The following is a 20,486-nucleotide window of genomic DNA, read 5'->3' as shown; positions in this document are numbered from 1 at the left end:
TGATGTGGTGAGCAGTGGAGTGCAACAATTGTTCATTTAAATTGATTATACGGCAGTTGTTGCTTATGCTTTAAATACATGGATATATTTCGTGCGTAAGTGTACATTGCTATAATTAAAGCTTATTTTGGTGTGAGCTGACATTCTTTACTCCAACTGGGGAGTTGGTCGTGTCTAATGAAATAACTTCATGGAAGAGGAAATATTCGTCGGAGTTCCTGTCCTTAAATACCAACATATGGTCTTGATAAAATAAAATATGAACAATTCAGAAACACCACTTAATTATTAATTACTATATATTATCGTGTTCTACATGATTTGGGCTGAAGCACGACTATCAATTTTTTATCTGATTAAGGACTTGGCGATTTCAATTAACATTATTGTTTCACCTGTCTAAATTCTGTCATTGATGTTTTGATAGTCTGTTTGGCTTCGCTGACTTTGTTCCATGACTATCTTTCTTGCACGAGAAGCTCAAAATAAGAATAGCTAGCAGCAAATTATTTAGCAATTGTTTCCAATAATATAGGGTGTATTATAAAAGGTATTGTTTGGAATTCTTTGATTGCGTGTCTGTTGAGATGGTGTCTTTTGGAAATGTTTTTCTGAAAGAGACTCCAGCTTCAGTCTCAGATTCAGATCAGCCCAAGAGTTATGTATGTTAGTGCTATCTATTTCTTTTGTGCTCGGTCCAAATCTAATAATCTCGCTCTCTCTGTAGCATTTGTGCTTCCCAAAATTGTGGGGTTACTGTCCCTCCCTTAGTGTTTGTTTGTGGAAGAGGGAGCTGCCAAAGTCTTCCACAGAGTATGGAAGCCTCTTGGAAGGGGTGGCTTCTATGAAATGTCAAAAGACGTTGCTTTTGTATGCTTATAGAAGCTGCGAGTTCCATCCTGCTGCTTCCACAAGCGTGCAAGCAACGCGAAGTCCGTTTGGTGGAAATTGGGTCTCCCACTATCCAAAATTCCCCCAAAACAAACACACCCTTAGGCTTTGGCATGGTGGTTGACATCCCCATTTGAACGCGGAAGGTTAGAGTTCGAAACCATAGTTTTGTACCAGAAAACCAGACAAGCTGACCTACAGTACTTTTATATAGCATGGATACTGGTACCAGTGCAGGAGTTTGTCTAAATGTACAAGTTGCGGGATTCTCTAAGCCTTAAAAAGGAGGATTCGTCCCTGTAAAAAAATTTGTGCATGTGCGAAAATACGACATTCACAAATGTGTATGCTGGTAGTTGGAATGGCAGCCCATCCACTCTGTTCAGAAAGCGGGTAGTGAAGATGAATTGCTTTGCATGGGAGTGGCTTCATACCAATGGCTGGCTGTCATGTTCATGAGGCAGTTCATCTCCACCGTCTTGAACAATGGATCTGTCACCTGTGTACTTTCCAATGTACGCAGTATCTCTGCAAATACGCTCCTCCCCACCACACATTTTAGGAGTACACGCTCTATTTCCAAAATTTTGGACCTAATATAGTTCCCTTGAGTTTCCTCTAATGTAGCACTTTTCTTTGACCAAAATACTTGTTCAACGTTTGTGCAATTAACTTAAGAGCAAGATCTGTGTTGAATATTAAATGAGCTTTTTTTCGTAATTTTTTGTATATAGTTTGTCAGAGAAAACCTTGAGGCTTAATATAATATAGTAAAAATTCGAAAATTTCAACCTGATTGGTTCAAGATAGTGCAACTCACTCAAGAGTACATTTGGGCTTTGTTAGCATACCTATAAACTTTCAAAATTCATGTGTAAGCATTATAGCTGAGATCCATTATATCTTGGTTCATCCTTGTTCATTATATCTTGCATTCTTCATTCTGGAATTTTGGATCCATTCCTCACTGGCATTGCATCAATTGCTCAGCTGAAGTAAAACAAAAGGTGGAAGCTAAGTTCAATGAGCTTGGTGATATGTGTGAAAGGGGAGAGATTGAACCTGTTGAAGCCTATAAGTTGTTCAAAGAGTTTGAGGATGAGGTGGTGCAAGAATATGCAGAGATAATGGCAGCTGAGGAGCCACCATTGGGTGAGGAAGAGGTAAATGAAAAGGATCGAAAAAGAAGTTTGGATGACCCACCTGGTGAAGGCCCTGTCTTAAGATGGCAAACACGTGTGGTCTTTGCTCCTGGTGGAGCTTGGCACCCCAAGAATCGTAAAGTAAAGCTTTCTGTCACAGTGAAAGAGCTTGGGCTTTCAAAACATGCTTATCGTCGACTTAGAGAAATTGTTGGCAAACGGTATCATCCAGGGAGGGATGAGCTTACAATCACCAGCGAGAGGTATCTCTCTCTCTCTCTCTATCTCAGTCTTGTGTGCACGTGTGAGCATACACAAACACGTGCAGGTGCATAATTCAACTGAAATGCAATCTATTCGATTTTGAATATTTTTTGTTAAAAAATTTGGACATGAAGTGTTCATGGTTTTGGTTTTTGATAGTTTGGGAGTTATTACTGCTTGATGCTCTAGATGCAGTTATATGAAAAGTTTAGAAGGTCTACTTTCTTCACTCTAAACTAGAGTTTTATTGCATTGTTTTTTTTTTTTCTGAAAACCTGTGCTGATTAAACTATATGGTGACATTGGCCTTAGGGCCATGGTAGACGGTTGTCAGTAGTCCTCGATGTTTCTAGAAATTGCATTTCGAGTATTCCTAGTCCTAGATGAGATTGTCAAACCTAACATACACCTACTTTCACTCTGAAAATAATTGGAGTTCTGAACCACTGCCTTCTTTTGACCTTCTGCCCATCTGTTAGCCTTGTCACATTATAAAAGAAGCTGCGGGATATATGTGTATACGTATTGTCTGTGCGCCGAGAGAGAGAGAAAGAGAGAGATTGACATACTTTGTTGGTTAATATCCAAAGTTACCCAAGGACAAGTTTATCTTATCTTGTGATCATGTGTTATAAAGTATAATAAGCAATGTCAATATATGTTTGCAGGTTTGAGCACAGGGAAGAGAACAGAAAGGACTGTCTGAGAACTTTGTATGCACTCATAGATGATGCACACAAAGCTGATAAACTTGTCGAGGATGCTCGAACTGGTTATGTCAAGGAGCGACTAAGAGCTAACCCTGCATTTATGGAGAGGTTACACAGACACACTGCATCACTGAGGGGGTCCCATCCCGTTTCCTTGTAGTTTGATTTTGCTTAGTGGCCATGAGGATCATTTTCAAAAAAGATCTGGTCTGGTTGTCTTGATGACAGCCCTGGGAATGATTCTTTTAGATCTTGATGCTCTCTCTCTCTCTCTCTCTCTCTCTCTCGATATTGTGAGTTATTGTGAATGGTCGGCTTTAGACATTCATCATACTCTGCTGATTTTTTAATAGAAAGATCACATAATTTATGAATGGAAAAAGTTTTGAAGGTTTCAACTTTCTACTGTAGAAAAAAGGCACGTCTCAAAAATCCATAGAAAAAGGTTGTTGGATACTGAAAAATGGTCTAATTGATCATCTCGACCATGGATGGACGTTAAAAAAAAAAAAAAAAAGATTTGAAAGTCTAAAAAATGTTTCATCTTGTAATATATCATCCAATTGTCCATTATCAAGATTTTCATGTTTGTAGATTTGTTGGATTTATACCGGTTTTGGAGTTCTAATTTTATAATTAGATGTGAAAAAGATTTACAGTTCATTGAAATTTCTGCCCCCAAAATTACGTCTTTTGATGAGCTTTGGAGGTGGGCGGCGCCTTACTTGGATTGATACACTTTTTACCAATTTTTCTCAGGAAACCTTTGGCTTTAGCTGATGAATTGCTTGACCTGGGAAAGTCCTGAATCAGTGGTCATTGATTTGATTTGATCTGTACTTACTCAACTCATGAACTATCCTATGTGCGCTAGAAGTGCATCAGCACTATCATTTGAGGGTAAGTAATCTTGAATGCAAATAAGCTCGAACCCATTACAACTCGGCCAAAAATGCGATGGAACTCGTACTGCTATAGAGGAATCCCAAGGCGAAAACATGATTGCAGATTAAATGAGGTCATATTCACAAAGCTTCAGGTCGGTGGCGCCACCGTCAAGTCGCCCTAGCCTACCCAAGGGAGTAAATAGACAGTACACTCCTGCAGGAGTATAAAATCTTTTGGCGATAACTAATAAATCAATTAGGGTTATGTTAGGGTGCTCATCAATTATCTAAAATGTAGGGTTTTGATGCATCCTCAAACACACTATTCGATGTATCCACCTTCCAAAATCCATCTCTAAAATAAATTTTCCATTTGAAACTTTACAGGAGCCACAATCATAAATTTAAAAAGAAATAGATTATGATTATTAAGACTGCCCTAACTTTTATATCTTGGCCCATTCATTTTAGGATGGGCTTTCTATGAGTCGGCCGACTCATACGTACATATGCGGCTCCCCTCTAAAATCTTCTCATCTAATTTTTCTCAGAAATTCATCATCTAGCCAAGGTGATCATGAATATGAAAAGAAATAGATTTAAAAATTAAAAGTAGAACTTTTTGGATATTTTTTGGTACTATGGAATCTATGGAGTGTCCATCTTTATTATTGACGTTTGTGAGTTAGCGGGGGCTGACTCAACGCAACACTTTTCCTTCATTTTAATTCTTTAAAGGTCATAATCTAAGCTTTTTTTTTAGGGAAAAGTTTATACAAAGCTGAGGCTCTAAACGATCAAATTGGAGCTTATCACAAAATTTTTACTAGAGGAGGTTGTTTTGATGTCCAAATATCCTCAAAAAGATCATTTCGACATTAATATATATGGACGAGAGAAAAAAAAAGGATTTCAAGTTTTGGAAAGAATATATTTTGTAACACAGTTTTGGACCGTCAATTTTAAAGATTTTCAAATTTTCATAGCTATGTTGATCTATACTATTTTTTAAGCTTTAAACTTTATAAATAAAGATGAAAATATATTTTCAGGCTATCACAAAAATTTCCAGTCTTGAAACCACATTTCTCGCCACTATTTAAAGGTAGGCTCTAATTTGATTGTTTAGAACCTAGGCTCTATACAAACCACACCCATTTTTTTAAGGAAAAGTTTATATAAGGTTGCAAGCTTAAAATATTAAATTCAGGTGTACTCCAAAAATTCATTGAAAAAACACTATTTTAATATTGAAAAACTCTCTAATTGATCATCCCAACATTAATATGTATGAATATGGAAAACAAAAAAGATTTTGAGTCCCAAAAATAGTGCATCTTGAAACATATTATTTGAACGGTCCATTTTCAAAAAATTTATGTGTTTATAGATCTATATGATTAAAACCATTTTTGGAGTTCAAAATTTTATAATTAGAGACAAAAATAGATTCTCAAGCCATCCTAAAAATTTTGATCTAATAATAAAATTTGGAGGTATGTTTTATTTTGATTTTTTAAGGTTGCAACATTATGCAAACCACGCCCTTTTTTTATAGGGAAGGTTCTATGCTTCCCCTACAACATAGAAGTTATCTCCTCTCCCTACCATCCAACCGTCCAATTTTGATCAAGAGAGCCACTCACCGTTTGATCTTAGATCGGAAGTCTCAAATTATTTTATTTTTAGTTTTTTTTATACAAATTGTATGGATATGAAATTTGGCACGTGCCATCTTCTCATTGAGGCGCACCTATTAAAAAAATATAAAAAATAATTTTTCGATAAAATATAATGATCAAAATACCTCTTGAAGCTTCAGGGGTATTTTGGTCATTTTATTTTATTGAAAATATTTTTTTTATATTTTTCGCTAGTACGAGTTTAATAGAAGAATGTGCTTCCAAACTTTGGTGTCAAAACAGTTTATAAAAAAAATTAAAAATAAAATAGTATAGAGATGTAATATTGTGATTAAGGCAATCTTAACCCTCCTGGACTGTTGGATAAAAGGGAGAGGATAGAACTTCTATATGGGAGAAGCATGGAGTAGTAGAAAGCTTGCCCTTTTTTATAACTCCAATTCATGTATATAAGGTGGAACTATATTTGCACTGATTTAGGATCTAAAAGTCTTTGAAAACTGGGGGGAGCACGTATTGGTGAACTCGTAAAAAACTTCGTTGTCTCAGCTAGGAAATTAACAAGTTTACATAAAAGACAAAATTTGCAAAGGAAAAAGCTTATATAAGGTTGCACCTTAAAATGTAGAGCACCTTTAAAATCCTTCAAACAAGTTATTTCGATGTTGGAAAAACGTCTAATTTCTCATTTCGACGTTGAAATGTAAAGATATATAGGTTGTTTTTTTTTTCAAGTCTTAGAAATAATACATATTGCAACATAGTATCTGAACCATCCATTTTCAAAATTTTTAAGTGTTTATAAATCTGATTAATTTGAATTATTTTTAAATTTAATATTTTATAATTATAGATATTCTCACACCATCATAAAAAATTTTGACATTAAAATTGCATCACAAGGCCAATTTTAAGAATGCACTAAAATGCTCCAATAATGATGACAACGTAAATGGCCATAATGATTATAATAAGATGTTTGTTTCTCTCATGAGAAAGACGGTAGACTGCATGAACTCCCTTCTTGTGGGCCAAGAGAGAGTGGACTACATAAGCTGCCTTTCTTTGGCTTTGTAGAGAGGATAAATCGAAGTAATCCACATATTAATAGTCATATAATTAAAAGCGTATATACCATGCTCCCAGGGGAGCAAAGAGCAAATTGTACATCAGCTCCAAATGATATTGCTCATCTAAAATTCTCATATTTACTTTAGATGTATAGTAGTGTAGGCAATGTTGTCGAATTCGCTTTGCTTCACCTCCTTCAAATTTTAAGCTTAGATCGAAAAAAAGCAAAGCCTAATATTACCGCTTCGATGATATTTCATCCACTTCGGATCTACTTCGAGTCAATTCGCACGAAGCTTCTAAGCAAACAAATATCTACGTAAAAGCATTTTCTTATTTTTTTAAAACAATTTATTTTAAATGTTTTCATCATTTTTATATACAAATATCTAATTAGTTACGAAACCTTCCCCCAAATTGACCAAAACACCAAATTGCTTCTTTTTTTCTCATTAAACATGTAAAAAACTTCAAAACGAATCTAACAACATTGATTATAAGAATTAATTTTGTTTGGAAATTCAGACTCACTCCCCCTCCATATATCTCGTCCTTTTGCATCTCCCAAAAAATTGAAAATACATCACTCTCTACCTTTTATCTCTTTCGTATCACCTCTTACGCCTGACCATATTAATTTTAAGAAAAATAATAAAATGAGACTATTTAACTTTATTACAAGATAGTCGCAACTAATCTTGTTGACCATTAGATGTGAAATTGAGTGGCTGCATTATTCCAAGTCAATCTCACTCGCTCTCACATAAAGATGGGAACATGAACAACATCCAGTAATGAGAAATTTTCCTCTACATTCTATCTAACAATGGCGTCCTTTCTTATTTATACGACATGTGTACATTAATTTAGCCGCAAATAGGCTGAAAAACTCAAACAGGGACATTATTCAGTTAAAAATTTCCAAATTTTTAAATCCCCATTTCCATCACCAGTAAAAAACAAACCACCACTTCCAACTTGGATGGCCCTGACCTCCTCTTTGGAGAACAACCTCCCCCTCTCATTGAACCTGAAAACAAAAAGAAAACCCTTCTAATCAAATACAAATTAGAAACAATAGAGAACATATATCCATTTACACAAGGAAAGAAAGCCACAGGTACCCAAAAGTAATACTCTATATCGCTAGAATCAAGTTCAAAGTCCAACAGTAGCTCTCTCTCTCTCTCAAGTAAATTAAGATTTCATTATGAACCTCTCTCTCTCTCTCAAATCAATTAGGATTTCAATATGGAAAAGGAACCAAGTTTACCAGTAGCTCTCCCTCTCTCTCTCTCTCTCTCTCTCTCTCTCTCAAGTCCATTAAGATTGAAATGTGGAAAAGGAACCAAGTTCGGAGTCTATGAATGCTCTCTCTCTTAACTTGTTTGTGCAGTTAGAACCAAGATGTCACAGCACTTGGGAGTATGACTTCCATTTTCTTTCTGACCCATCTCATAATTCATGGAAGCAAGATTCCACTTACAAAACTTCAACGTCTCGTATTAAACCATGCAACCAGAATCTAGAGGCAAAGAGAGGGAGAGAACATAAGATGGGAGGCAAAGAGAGGGAGAGAACATACGATGGGAGGTCGTAGAGTCGGACAGTATTATCATTACACGAGCAAAGCAGAACAGGTTTGGCTTGTGCATCGTGCATACCACATAGTGCGAGTACACCCTGCAACAAAAGTACACAGGATTACCGACCAATGAACCAATAATGTAAGATTTTCTAGCCACTTAAAGAACACACAAAAACCAGAGAAACAAACTACTGTACTAAATTAACCAAGCGAAAGAATAGTAAAATGAATGTTAAATGGAGAGCAAGATAATGACACGAGAGAGCCACAACCACCATTCATGTAACACAGATATGCACGTGCATATGTACACACACACGAGTACAAAATATTTAATAACACAACAGACTTCCCTGCCAAAGCAACTCAAAAAAGAACAATACAACTGCAAAACAGGATGCATGATAATCAGACAAAAGTGCACCAATTGGCATGAGGAAACTACACAAAAGTGAATTTGTCATCCAATAGTCTGTAAAATATTATGACCAAAATAAGGCCAAGAAATCTTTGAAAGGTGTTCCATCATCAAATGTTTTAATGTACTCAGTCTTTCTATGATTACATGTATAGGTCATTACTTAAAACAAAATCATACATTTATAAAATCGTATGTATAACAATATCCTTCTAGCCAGATTTTGCAAGCAAACATCAGCCTAATTATAATCATTTTAAAGCCATCCGGACAACAAATTTTATGAGCCAAAAAATAAACACATACATAGCATGAAAGACCGAAACAGTACAGTTAGAGCCTTAGATTGAAATAAATAAATAAAAAATCCCCTGACTGGTAAGCCCTCAGCAGACCAACCACTGATCCGTTGCAGACCCCCATCTAGTTAATGACGACTCCATTCTGAAGCCTATTGCAAATGAAGCAAAGTACTAGCAAAGCATGGGTAACAAGAGCATATGCAGTACATTATGCGCAAGTTATCAACTAAATTATACAAATGTCTAATATCTCCATCAGTGCATCTAACTCCATCACATGTAGTCTTTAAGAAAAACCTATCACAACATGGAAAACAACCACATGAACATTTTTTTTTTCCTCTTTGCCAAAAAAAACAAAGCATAAACCAAATATTAGCAAAGAAACAGGTGGCATACATGTTCTTCATTGTGAGTATAGGTTACTTCTAAGCTCCCATCCCCAGTAGCAACCCAAACCTGCAGAAATACAAGCTCAAATGAATGGTTGGACTGTACTGAATAATTGTGCACACCAGAGCCATAGCATCAAACACTAATACCTTTATTGTTCGATCCAAAGAACAAGATAACAAGAATTGGTCCCAGCAAAGTAGCGACATTACAACTGAAGAATGCTCACTCAATGTCTGAAGACATTGCAAAGTATCAAGATCCCAGACCTGAAAATAAATATTGTCACTTGTAAACACACTGAAAGCAAGCAATCAACACTTATTTCACAGAAGTATGAACTCCATATCAGTAATTTCAAAACATAATGACCCACAAGGTGGTCTTGGATGGAACAGCATTAATAACATTTCTATCCACAAAAAGTTAACACCAAATGAAATCATTAGTTTTCACTTCAGAGAATCATTCTTTAAATTTAACCATTAGTAAATTCTGACTCTAACGTCACACTCAAACTAAAGCTTCCATAAGATCATTAAAGGATACTATTAATCCCATAGATCTGCCCTAAGATGTATCAAATAGTTGAAGAATCAATATCCCAAAGAGGTTCCAAAGGCAAGGTGTTGTACAATCTGGAGGGGCCTAGAAAAGTGTGTCCAGACCATATGATTTCTCATATTAATATAACACTGTAGAACTATAACATCAAGTCTAATGAATTAGAATATTAAAGGAATATCTACTGCTTGTACTTACATTTATCAAAGACTATAAGAAAACAAAAAATACGATAAAAGCACAATAACAAATTAGATCTTTTCACCGTTTTTGAGGAAAAGGAGAACTTTATATTAATAGTATAATGTATCACATCAAAATTTTCAAAGACTGCCATCCCACAAATTGGGTGCTCAGACTACAATATGATTGGAGGGGGAAGAGAGGAAAAGAAAATACAGAATAGGGAAGAGGAAAATATGAGAGCATTAAAGAGTAGAGCAGTAAATGGTATTACATCAAAATTTTGGAGACAAATTCAGTGCTCATGCTACAATATGAACATTTGGAGGGGGGATAGAAGAAAATACAGAAATAGGATACAGAGGAAGACGAGAGCATTAGAGAGTGGAACAGTAAACAATGTCCTGAGAAGAAGGGGAGGTGCTTCAACTTGAAATAGCGTTCTGTTCGGTGTCGTCACCCGTATTGGGTTGGTATTCAGTTCCCGAAAATCATCTGCGATCTTCACGGCTCAAGGAGGGGAGCATGAGGGGGGCAAAGGTGACGGGGGAGGATGGTTGAGGGATGAAAAGTACGCTGAGAAGAATTTAGGTTGAAGAAACAAGAGGCAAACAGAGGAGGGATGTAGAGAACGTGAGTTGGGGAAGAGAGAAAAGCATTTTAGAGAGAGAGGGAAGTTAGAGAGAGTGAATGGTTAGGGGAGGAGCAACAAACAATTTTTTTTTGTGAAGAGAAGGGGACGAGTATAGAGGAGGAAGGGGGGGAAAAACGACTGGGGGTGCACCCGTGGCTTGGGTCTGTGGCTTGGAGCTGGAGAAAATTTCAATGGATTCCTCTGATTTACGTGTGGGATGGAGCTGTGGCTTGGCATGCTCCTTCCTTTGCCAGCCTGTGTAATTCAGTATTGGCGCTCAAGAGATATGCTTGAAAGTGACCATATGGAAAGAAGCTGCAGAGGAAATTGATGTGCTAAAAAATATGGAATAATCGCCATGGCAGGTGGTGCTGGTGAGTAGCCCAATGGATCATATTGCTGGAGTATGATTTGAGTCCTTGATGGTTGGACCCAGCTAGGGGCACTGGCTTAAGAGGAGTTTGAGATTCCAATGTGTTCCGAAACGGAAAGGAAGATGCCATTGGAGTTTACCAAAGTACCACCTACGCCAGAAAGCCATGGGTTACCTAAGGATGAGCCCTCCGTGTTAAGTTTGAGAAGGCCAGGAGGAGGGGGCTTCCCCTGGGCTCTGGAGTTGGTAGGTGGGGCTGAGAGGTTCAAGAGGGCTTCCCCTTTGGCTAGGAAGTGGGAGATGGTGAGTGGAGCAAAAACTGGGATGAGCTTTGTCCAGAGGGAGATTAGGGCAATGCAGGAGTCGAAAATGGAACATTGAGCCATCGAAGTGCTCCTAAAGGTTCTAGAATTCCTCTCAAGCCAAATGCTCCAAAGAAGGGCAACTACGGACATTTGCCAAAGTCTCCTTCCATTATTGGTCAAATGAGGGGAAAACAAAGCATTGAAAAGGTTATCAAGGGAAGGGGGAGTAACCCAGTTGAGACAAAAGAGTTTTAGGAAAGAAGACCAGAGGGCATTAGAGACCTTACAGTGGATAAAAAGGTGGGGAATGATCGCCTCTTCTTGGAGGCACATGATATAGTGATTGGGTAGGGAGAGAGCCCTACGCTGTAGTTGGTCTAAAGTAAGGGTCTTTCCTTGCAGAAGCACCCATACAAAGGCTTGCATTTTTGTGGGGTACCGGCAAGGACTAAATTTGGTTAAGAAGGGGCGCAGGGGAGAGGTTTGGGAGTAAAGAGGAATGGAAACAGGAGACTAAAAAAACCCAAGTGGGGAAAGAGGACTGAAATGAGAAGCTAGCGATAAGAGAAGGAAATTAAGTGAAAGGGACACTTGGTCTGTGAGGTTTCTCCTAAAAATGGGCGTCCATACCTAGGGCTGACCCTCTAAACTCAACATACTCAGCTACCAAAGCTGCCTGTTTTTGCCTAGGAGACAGAGAGAGGTGAAGGCGTACCTAAGGAGTTGTCCTCCAATCCACTTATCTATCCAGAATTTGATTCTTTGACCATTTCCTGATCTAAACCTAATGCAGTTGAGGAAATAATTTTTGCTACAAGTGATGCACTTCCAGGCTCCAGAGGATCCATGGGAAGGGGATCTAGGCATCCACCCCTCTTCTCCAAGTCCGTACTTCGCTTGGATGACTTGTTTCCACAGGAGGGGATGTGGGGAAGTAAATTTCCACCACCATTTGCCTAGCAAAGCAAGAAGAATGTGGCACTTGCTAGTCATATTTTCACCTTCCACACGACTCTTCGCTTTACAGCTTCTCGAAACAAGAATGTGGCACTTGCTAGTCATACCCGTCATGGAGATATCTACCACATGGTGAAATAAGGAATATATGGAAGAACTAGTACAAGCTTCTAAAACTGTTCAAGAACAAAGCGACAATCAATTTCAATATGTTTGGTCCTTTCATAGAAAACTGGATTATTGGCAATCATGATGGTGCTGATATTATTAGCATAAAATATAGATAGAACAGTAATCTGAATGCCCATAATACAAATCACGAGGAGCCATCTAAGCCAAACCACCTCACTACCAGCAAAATACAGATCTTTACTCTCAGATGTAGATTCAGGAACAGTAGATTGCTTCTTAGATTTCCAATGTCATAACAGATCAACCAAGGAATAAGAACTACTTTCGTACTAAAGTGACAAGTATAGGGACATCCAGCATAATCAAAGGCCACTCCCACATAGACTGTGAATCATTTGATTCACAATAGTTAATTTTAGGTTGGGGGGGGGGTTAACAACATAGAGAACATGTGCAACATGCACAATATTTTCTTTGGATGAATCCCCTTAGGGAAGGAATTCGAACTAACAAAATTAGTATTTCTACAGCACTCAACATGTAGGCTTCCTTTTATACATCTAGCCTCTCGTGAGTATTTTCGTAAACATCATCATCATTGAAAAGCCTTATTCCAACTATTTGGGCCGGCTACACGAATCATGTTCGACCATTCAGCTCTATTAAGGACCATACCCTCAGTTGGCCATAGGTTACCATACCTCTTCTCACTACTTCCATCCATGTCCTATTAGACCTTCCCCTTGCTCTTTTAGAGCCTTCCACTTGAACCAAATCGTCCCCGAACCGGTGTTGTTCTAAGTCGATGCTACACTTAGCTAAGTCACCTAAGTCTACTTTCTCTCATCTTATCGTCTATTGGAGCCACCCATGAGTTCCCTCGGATGTATTCATTCTTAATTCTATCCTTCCTAATCAACCTTTCAACAAAAAAAAATGAAAAATATATTTGCTTAGTCACCGTGAGGTATACAAGACTCCCAACAAGGCACAGTAAAAGGACCGCAGATTCTATCACCATCGTTTTTTAAATACTTCACAGTAAGCTCTAATGGAGTACCTGTGTGAGACAGACCAGTTGTATAAGATCTAGCGGTATATTTCTGCCACCCAATCGAATAACCTTGTGGAGTACAGTGAAATTCCAGCCCGAGAAAATACTGAAGATGTCCCCTGCCCTTCCTTTTCAAATGATTGACGTGAACCACCTTTAATGCCAGAATCTGACCATAATCATCATGAGTTATGAGATCATAAACACAAGAAGAATTGTGCCGAGTAAACCAGGGATGGCCATTACAGCGTTGTGTTCACCAGCTCCATGAGCAACACTTTTAAACAGTCAAACCAAGCCCTAAGAACCTGTTTCAGCCCATATAAAGCTTTCTACCATTGGTACACATATTGTGGATTGGTAGAATTATATCCTAGGGGCTGTGTCATGGACACAGTCGCCTTAAGGTCCAAGAAAATATCCCAATTTTTTACTGAAGCAACAACAATCAATGTTCTATGAGAAGTCATCTTGGCCAGCGGTCGAAGGCCACCCCATAGTCCAAGCCATACTCCTGTTTGTACTCCTGTGCAACAACTCATGCCTTCTATGGATCAACAGAGCGACCAGATTTAGCAGTGCTACTAGATTCCAAGTATGACTATTTATAAAGCTTCAGCTTCCTCTTGCATATTGCGTCTAGCATAAGTGCTCAGCAGACTCTTTGTAACAGATAGGAACATGCACACTACCCGAGGAAGCTACATGAGTAGGAAGTGAGTACATGAGGTGACCTGGATGGTGAGAAGTAAGAAGAAGTAAGATGAATGGCTTACAAATTAGCCAAGTTAAAAACATTTACAATGGCAACAGGAATTTTGAATTATGATGACGAAGAAAAACAAACTCCACCGTGGCTGGTTGGAAGCGCGGATAAAAGGAGGGCGGTTGTGTTAGGTAGGCATCTTTGCCACATCTTTTCATGAATCTTGAAAGCAACAGGATCCGCGTAGCCAACCCCAACTAGTTGGGATAAGCCTCCGATGATGATGATGATGGTGACGATGAAGAAAAAAAGACCGCCCACAAGTTATATGTGTGCTTGTGGAATGTGTATGAGGGATGTGTGCCCGTCCCTAGCAATTCCTATAGTGTTGTAATTTTTCCCATTTCCATTTGAAGCTTTAATGTGGGCAAGTATTTTCAATTTCTTTTCCTCAATGTGGCAACTATGCACAAATCAGATGGACTCAGAAAAATCACCGAGAGACATAAAGAGGCTCAAAAGAAAGACAAGCAACCAGACTCTTCATTTCGTTTTGGAGTTGCACCAAGGATAGGCAAAGCAAAATGAGAAAAAATTGCTCATAGCCCACTCAAAAAGTGCGATGTCTCTTGAGTATAATACACTACATGAGCATCCAATGCAGCTTAAGATAGTTAAATCCACAGTAGTGTGATTATGAGATCCCATATACAGGAGTAAAACTGATGATATTCATGGGGCGAGTATGAAATCTAGAGCATGCATAATTATGAAAAATTCTATACACTTCAACAATTAAATATCACAGCTTTTCTCATTTCCATTTCAAGCTTAATTTTGGGAAAGTATTTTCAATTTCTTTTCCTCTAAGTGGCAACTATGCACAAATCAAGTGAGCACTCAGAAAAAATTACAGACACACAAAAGGACGCTCAAAAGAGAGACAAGCAACCAGCACTCTCTTAACTAATCAAAAGCACCTATAAATGTCAATTTGTTTTGGAGTTATTCCAAGGATAGGCAAAGCAAATTGAAAAACGATGGCTCATAGCCCGCTTAAAAAGTGTTATGTCTCTTGACAATCATACAACATAAGAGCATCCAATGCAGCTTAAGAAAGTTAAATGCACAGTAGAGTGATTATAACATCCCATATACAGGCTTAGAAGTGATGATCTTTAAATACCACAGTACTCCAAACCACAGTTTTCTTTACCACCATGGTTCAATCAAAACATATGGCATCCGACAAATCTGATAGACTACACATATATCTAAAGCAGAACACATGAGAATTGGGACCTTCCCAAAGTAGGCTCTGGGTGTAGTTCTTGGGGTAACTGTTGTCTCTCATTCAGTATCTAGAAATCAAATTGCATAGATGTGCTGCACGTGCATGGTGCTCAGCATGTAACCCACAGTTAAAAACTAATCGCACATACTTATCAACAAAAAAATAACTTCTTATCATTAAACAAATCACATTTCACACCAAGACCAATTCTGAACATAAGAAAATGCCAGACGCGAGAAAGAACCAACTTACCTTTATTGTATTGTCCATGGAACCAGAATAGATCCTCTTCAATCCAACCACCAAGGAAACTACACTGCGAGTATGTCCCGAAAGGGAAGCTGCTGGCTCAAAGCAATTACCAACAACACTAAATTTCCAGGCTAAAATGCTTCCATCCTGTGAATTGAATCATCGTAGATAATTTTGCTTGAGTCATCCAAGCCATACAAGCACATGCTAATAGCTATCATGGTTGATAAGCCAGAAATGGTTCCCTAAGAAGACAAGAAAAAGGAATGATCAGCTTGAAAACGGGATAGTCACCTGAATGCCAGCAAAAAGCATCTCATTCCCTACAGCTAGAGTATGAACTTGGCCACAGGGACCTTCAAGGCTCAAATCAGTAGAGGTCTTAGTGTTCCACGCCTGTGTGCATACAAATAATTACCAAAAAAAAATTTCATAAGAATAATAAAGAGGCTAAAATAACCCTTCGAATAAACCTTGTTTGCATCCAAATCTATAGAAACAAGAGAAATCTTTAAGTACATTATATGGACATGGGCGAGACCAAACCAGGCACTATAAATGTCAAGCCGCTAATCCATTCATGCACAGGGTAAAAGCGAATTCCAAAAAATTAGGAAGAAGCAAAATAAGAATAGTCTCTATTGGTTTTGTTTCTCTGACCAATCCTAGTCCAGTTCCAAACTATTACCATACGTCTGATAAGTTATGCGACTTTTCAAGTCGCAAGATCTAACAAAGACCAGGAAAGGACCAAACTGATTCACCAGTTACACCCCTGCGTTCCTCGACGCAAACATGTAAACCTATATATAAATGTGTCTACATGTGCCCAAGTGTGTGCATATATGCATGAATTCACAAAAATAGATGCCTCAATCTTCATGGGAACATGCAAACAAACTCACATGGTCACATGCACATGCACGCATTAAACCAGGTCGCCAGTGAACACAGGACCATGTACAAGCACATGTTTGCATTTTTATACACATCCACGTACGTGTATGCATATACATATGTATACTTACATATGCTACCGAGTATATGTCGTGCATACATATGCCTAGGAACATACTTATGCCTGGGAAAACATGTGTCTATGGCTCACACGCACATGCACACATTAAAACAGGTCGCTAGTGGACACAGGACCATGTACAAGCACATGTTTGCATTTTTATATATGTGCATATACACATCCACATACATATGCACATATACATATGCTACCGAGTATATATTGTGCATACATATATGCCTAGGAACATATGCCGTGCATACTGATGCCTGGGAACACATGTGTCTATGTAAAAAAGACATGTATCTATGAAGGCAGACATATGCCCACATACATTCATATCTGAGCAGCCACAACATATGAAAGTTGTGTTGGCTATACAGGGTGTACAGGAGAGGGAAAATTTAATGGCGAATTCAGTTCTTTGTTTTGGGTAAGTAAAAAAAATGGTAAGCCAGTGGGGATTTGGTTCCCAACCCTTTGGTGAGAATGGAGTCATACACCTCATCATGGGGCTTAATAATACTACCGCTTTGGAACAAGAGAACTTCATTTTATACATTTAAATGATGGTTGAACATGGGGTTGAGGAATGACATCTTGTGGCATCAACCAATCTATTCCAAGTCTTTACCAGTGGAGACAAGTTCAAATCCCGGACTATTTTCTCAGAAAAGAAAAATGTTTCATCTACTTTTCTTTTCACTGATGAAAAAACATGATTTTCAAATACGCAACATATTAGATAAAGGATACAAAACCTATAAGCTATGGGTTGAGGGTCAGAACCCAGGTTGCCCAGCCAAGAAATGGGAAGAAATAGTTCCCAAATTATGATAATACAAAGATACATAAGGAAATAACTACATAATGGGGGCAAAAGGAAAGGAATATCAGATTACCCGTGGCCAAGAAATGGGAAGAAATAGTGCCACATTATAATGATATGAAGATACACATGGAAATAACTAAATAATGGAGGCAAACGAAAGGAATATCGGATTACCTTAACAGTATTGGGAATCCCAACAAAAACCCACGGGCCTTCACTAATCATGCATCCAACTTCACCTCCAAGATTAATAACTCCAACACACTAAAACAGAATGAACAAGATTAAAAAATCGATAATAAAAGCTAAATTGAACTAGATATTTTGAAAACAACAAACTCCAACTATTTTAAGATTCAAGAGATTTTCTACATATTTGGAGTATTAAAATGTAGAGCGGATACCATTAGTGGACTTTAAAACAAGCCTAGTTTCAAAATCTGCAATGACAACGATTATAATAGGCTTAACGGCATGCATATGGAAAGAGACCACCAATTAGAAAAAGATTATAATCTCCAATAACAATAAGAATACAGTTATGGCAAAAATATCTCTAACAATCCCATTCACAAAAAAAAGCACGACAGTCATTCACCATCTACAAAAGTTACTTTCTCACATGAAGTTACTTTCAAGTTAAAAGAGAGAGAAAGAGAGATTTGAGCAACAGGTTGGCGAAGAAAACTGTCAAAATAAAACAAAAGACTTCGGAGGATCGAGCTTAAAAGAATTTCTAATTTAAACAATATACCCAGTAAAAACACAAATAAAGAAAAAAGCTAGAGATAATCAAACTAACAAACAAAAGCAAACATAAAAAAGGTCTAGACAACACCTGCCCAGTTTGACAGTCCCATACTCTCACTGACTCATCTTGGCTTCCGGTAAAAAGCTTCTCAGAATCCATAGGAAGGGCAATCCCACGAACAGCCTGCTCAAAGAACAACCTTCAATAACCTTCAACAGCCAAATAAGCGCCCCACAAATAAAGCAAGAGACCAAGATAAACACCTTTTCATGCCCACTGAGCATCGTCAAGAATGTCATGCTTTCACCAACAAAGTGGCTATGCAAAAACTTGCATTCATCCCCAAGTCTGCAATTCCCAGCTATCCAATAGGTGCAGATCTTGTTCTGAACTTTTCGACGATTTTCGATTGGTGCTGCATCCCCTTGACGATCCCCTTGACCCCTGAACCACTTAAGTGGCATACCCCTTCTTGGCCCAGCAGATGTGGCATGGGAAATTCTCTCTTCAATTGGCTGAAGAGACCTCTTTTGTGAAAACCCGTTCGATGAAGGTAGCTCCCCATGCAAGAATTTGCAGTTCTCTCGAGTACAACGACCCTCTAACCAGTAATAACAAACTTTGGACGGTCTCTCATTTTGTTGGGCACGGTGATACATCCTCTTATTCCCTCCATTATTAACAACGTCGAGATCCATAATATGCGGCTATCAGAAAAATCCAAGAATCAAAACAAAGCCCTCGTGAACAAGCTCTCAGAATAACCAAAAATACAATACGCCATAGACTAAGACCAATTATTCTTCAAAAACCAGCATAGAGATAACCCCAATTCCAAACCCTAGAATCCCTTCAAACCCAATAAGCCAGGCCAATTGAAAGATACCAACAAATACAAATAAGTGATATCTCGATGACCCAAAATCACATAAACCCAATTCTAAACCTAGAATTCCCAATTCCAGAAAGAATCACTTCATACCCAAACCGCACTTTATGATGCAAAAGAGATAATATGATACCAAATTACAAAATATCAATTGATCCAAGAAAACCCTAATCTTAGCTCTAAAACACAAGTGATGGTGCAGTTTAAACCTAGAAAAAGAACCAGGATGGAAATAAAATCTCAAAGAACTCCATGGTAATAACAATACAGCCTTCATTGGCGAACATACCGAGTCAAAAATTTCTAGGGTTTCGATTGTTCTCCTTCCTTTTCCTCAAAATTCCGAGGATTCAGCACAGTAAACCTACTGCTGATTAGGGTTTCCGATGATTTTATCGTTGTTGATGCTCTAAGTTGCAGAATACAAACCTAGCGGGCTTTTCGTGATCAACAGCGAATGGGCACGCGAAATCGAGAGAGAGAGGGCTTTTCGTAATCAACGGATCTTCGTGCGCACTCCTGTAAATGGGCATTTTTAATGGAAATAGGGATAAATGATTTTATACTCCCGCTGGAGTACAATGTTCATTTTCCCTCCCCGATAAGATCTAGCCTAGAATTAACTTTAGGACCTTGCACGTGCCTAGTTGAGATTAAATGTAAGTGCCTTGCATTTAATGTGCATTGCAATGATAATTTTGATAGGGATTAAATATTAGGGATACTAGTGAGATGCAAGTGCCTTGCTGGTGGGATTAAATGTTAACTATAAAAATAATTTTTTATCAATAATTTTGATAATGACATTTAATGAGAGAGAAATAATTTTTTGAACAAGCTTTCTATGTTTCTTTTACAGCATATAAGTTCTATCATCTCCTTATCCAACCGTTCATTCTGAATAGAGGGTTAAGATTGCCCCAATCACAATATCCTTTGAAAATAGTTACCTAGTGATAACTCATATGGATACCAAAAGTTTTTAGAAAAGGCCTTCGAAGTAGTTATTTTGCCCGATGATGGTTGTATAGTATGCTCCTCTGGGAACATTTATATGCAGTCTTTTTTTGTTTTTTTACGCAACTGGTTATAGCTTGATAGAAGCAAGTTGGACCTCAAGGATTGAATTGGCCTTTAAGTTGGAATTTAGTTGGACATATCAATGGTGAAATTAGGGGTATTTTTGGAAATAAACATCTGACCAAAAAACATACCTCCATAAAAAGTCAGAAA

General features: G+C 37.9%; 2 protein-coding genes across 10 annotated transcripts in view; one reads left to right on the top strand and one right to left on the bottom strand.

Moving 5' to 3' along the window:
• LOC18447786 (uncharacterized) overlaps positions 1-3,389 on the top strand; it is a 29,505-nt gene extending 26,116 nt beyond the window's left edge. For 5 of the 8 annotated variants that reach the window (XM_020675685.2, XM_006857873.4, XM_020675686.2 and 2 more), the window contains 2 exons: positions 1,882-2,296; positions 2,966-3,389. In XM_020675685.2, the coding sequence (XP_020531344.1) occupies positions 1,882-2,296; positions 2,966-3,167 (617 nt within the window). In that variant the 3' untranslated portion in view covers positions 3,168-3,389. The remainder of the gene's footprint in view (positions 1-1,881; positions 2,297-2,965) is intronic. The other 3 variants (XM_088846030.1, XM_088846028.1, XM_088846029.1) reach the window with 1 other exon arrangement.
• Positions 3,390-7,425: 4,036 nt separating this feature from the next.
• Positions 7,426-19,696, bottom strand: LOC18447787 (zinc finger CCCH domain-containing protein 63). Of its 2 annotated transcripts, XM_011630077.3 has the most exons (10): positions 19,543-19,696; positions 18,628-19,071; positions 18,452-18,547; positions 17,788-17,877; positions 16,058-16,159; positions 15,764-15,910; positions 9,459-9,578; positions 9,316-9,375; positions 8,194-8,291; positions 7,426-7,638 (listed from the first exon to the last, which is right to left on the bottom strand). In XM_011630077.3, the coding sequence occupies exons 2-10, from the start codon at positions 19,060-19,062 to the stop codon at positions 7,512-7,514; spliced, it is 1,275 nt and encodes a 424-aa protein (XP_011628379.1). In that variant the 5' UTR covers positions 19,063-19,071; positions 19,543-19,696; the 3' UTR covers positions 7,426-7,511. The 2 variants fall into 2 exon arrangements, with proteins under 2 accessions (XP_011628379.1, XP_006857936.1); XM_006857874.4 differs by having other exon boundaries at positions 18,628-19,696.
• Positions 19,697-20,486: the final 790 nt, after the last annotated feature.

The sequence above is a fragment of the Amborella trichopoda genome, chromosome 9 (genome assembly GCF_054954075.1).
Source record: "Amborella trichopoda isolate Santa Cruz 75 chromosome 9, AtrichopodaSantaCruz75HAP2 v2.0, whole genome shotgun sequence".
NCBI classification, from domain to species: domain Eukaryota; kingdom Viridiplantae; phylum Streptophyta; class Magnoliopsida; order Amborellales; family Amborellaceae; genus Amborella; species Amborella trichopoda.
Note: the sequence above shows the minus strand (reverse complement) of the source record. Positions and strands in the feature narration are given on the sequence as shown.

Coding starts and splice junctions, on each gene's coding strand:
- LOC18447787 (XM_006857874.4), bottom strand. CDS start 19,062: ATGGATCTCGACGTTGTTAATAATGGAGGGAATAAGAGGATGTATCAC. Junction 18,548..18,627: donor TGCTCAGTGGGCATGAAAAG/GTGTTTATCTTG, acceptor TTCTTTGAGCAG/GCTGTTCGTGGGATTGCCCT. Junction 9,376..9,458: donor CTTTGGATCGAACAATAAAG/GTATTAGTGTTT, acceptor GTATTTCTGCAG/GTTTGGGTTGCTACTGGGGA.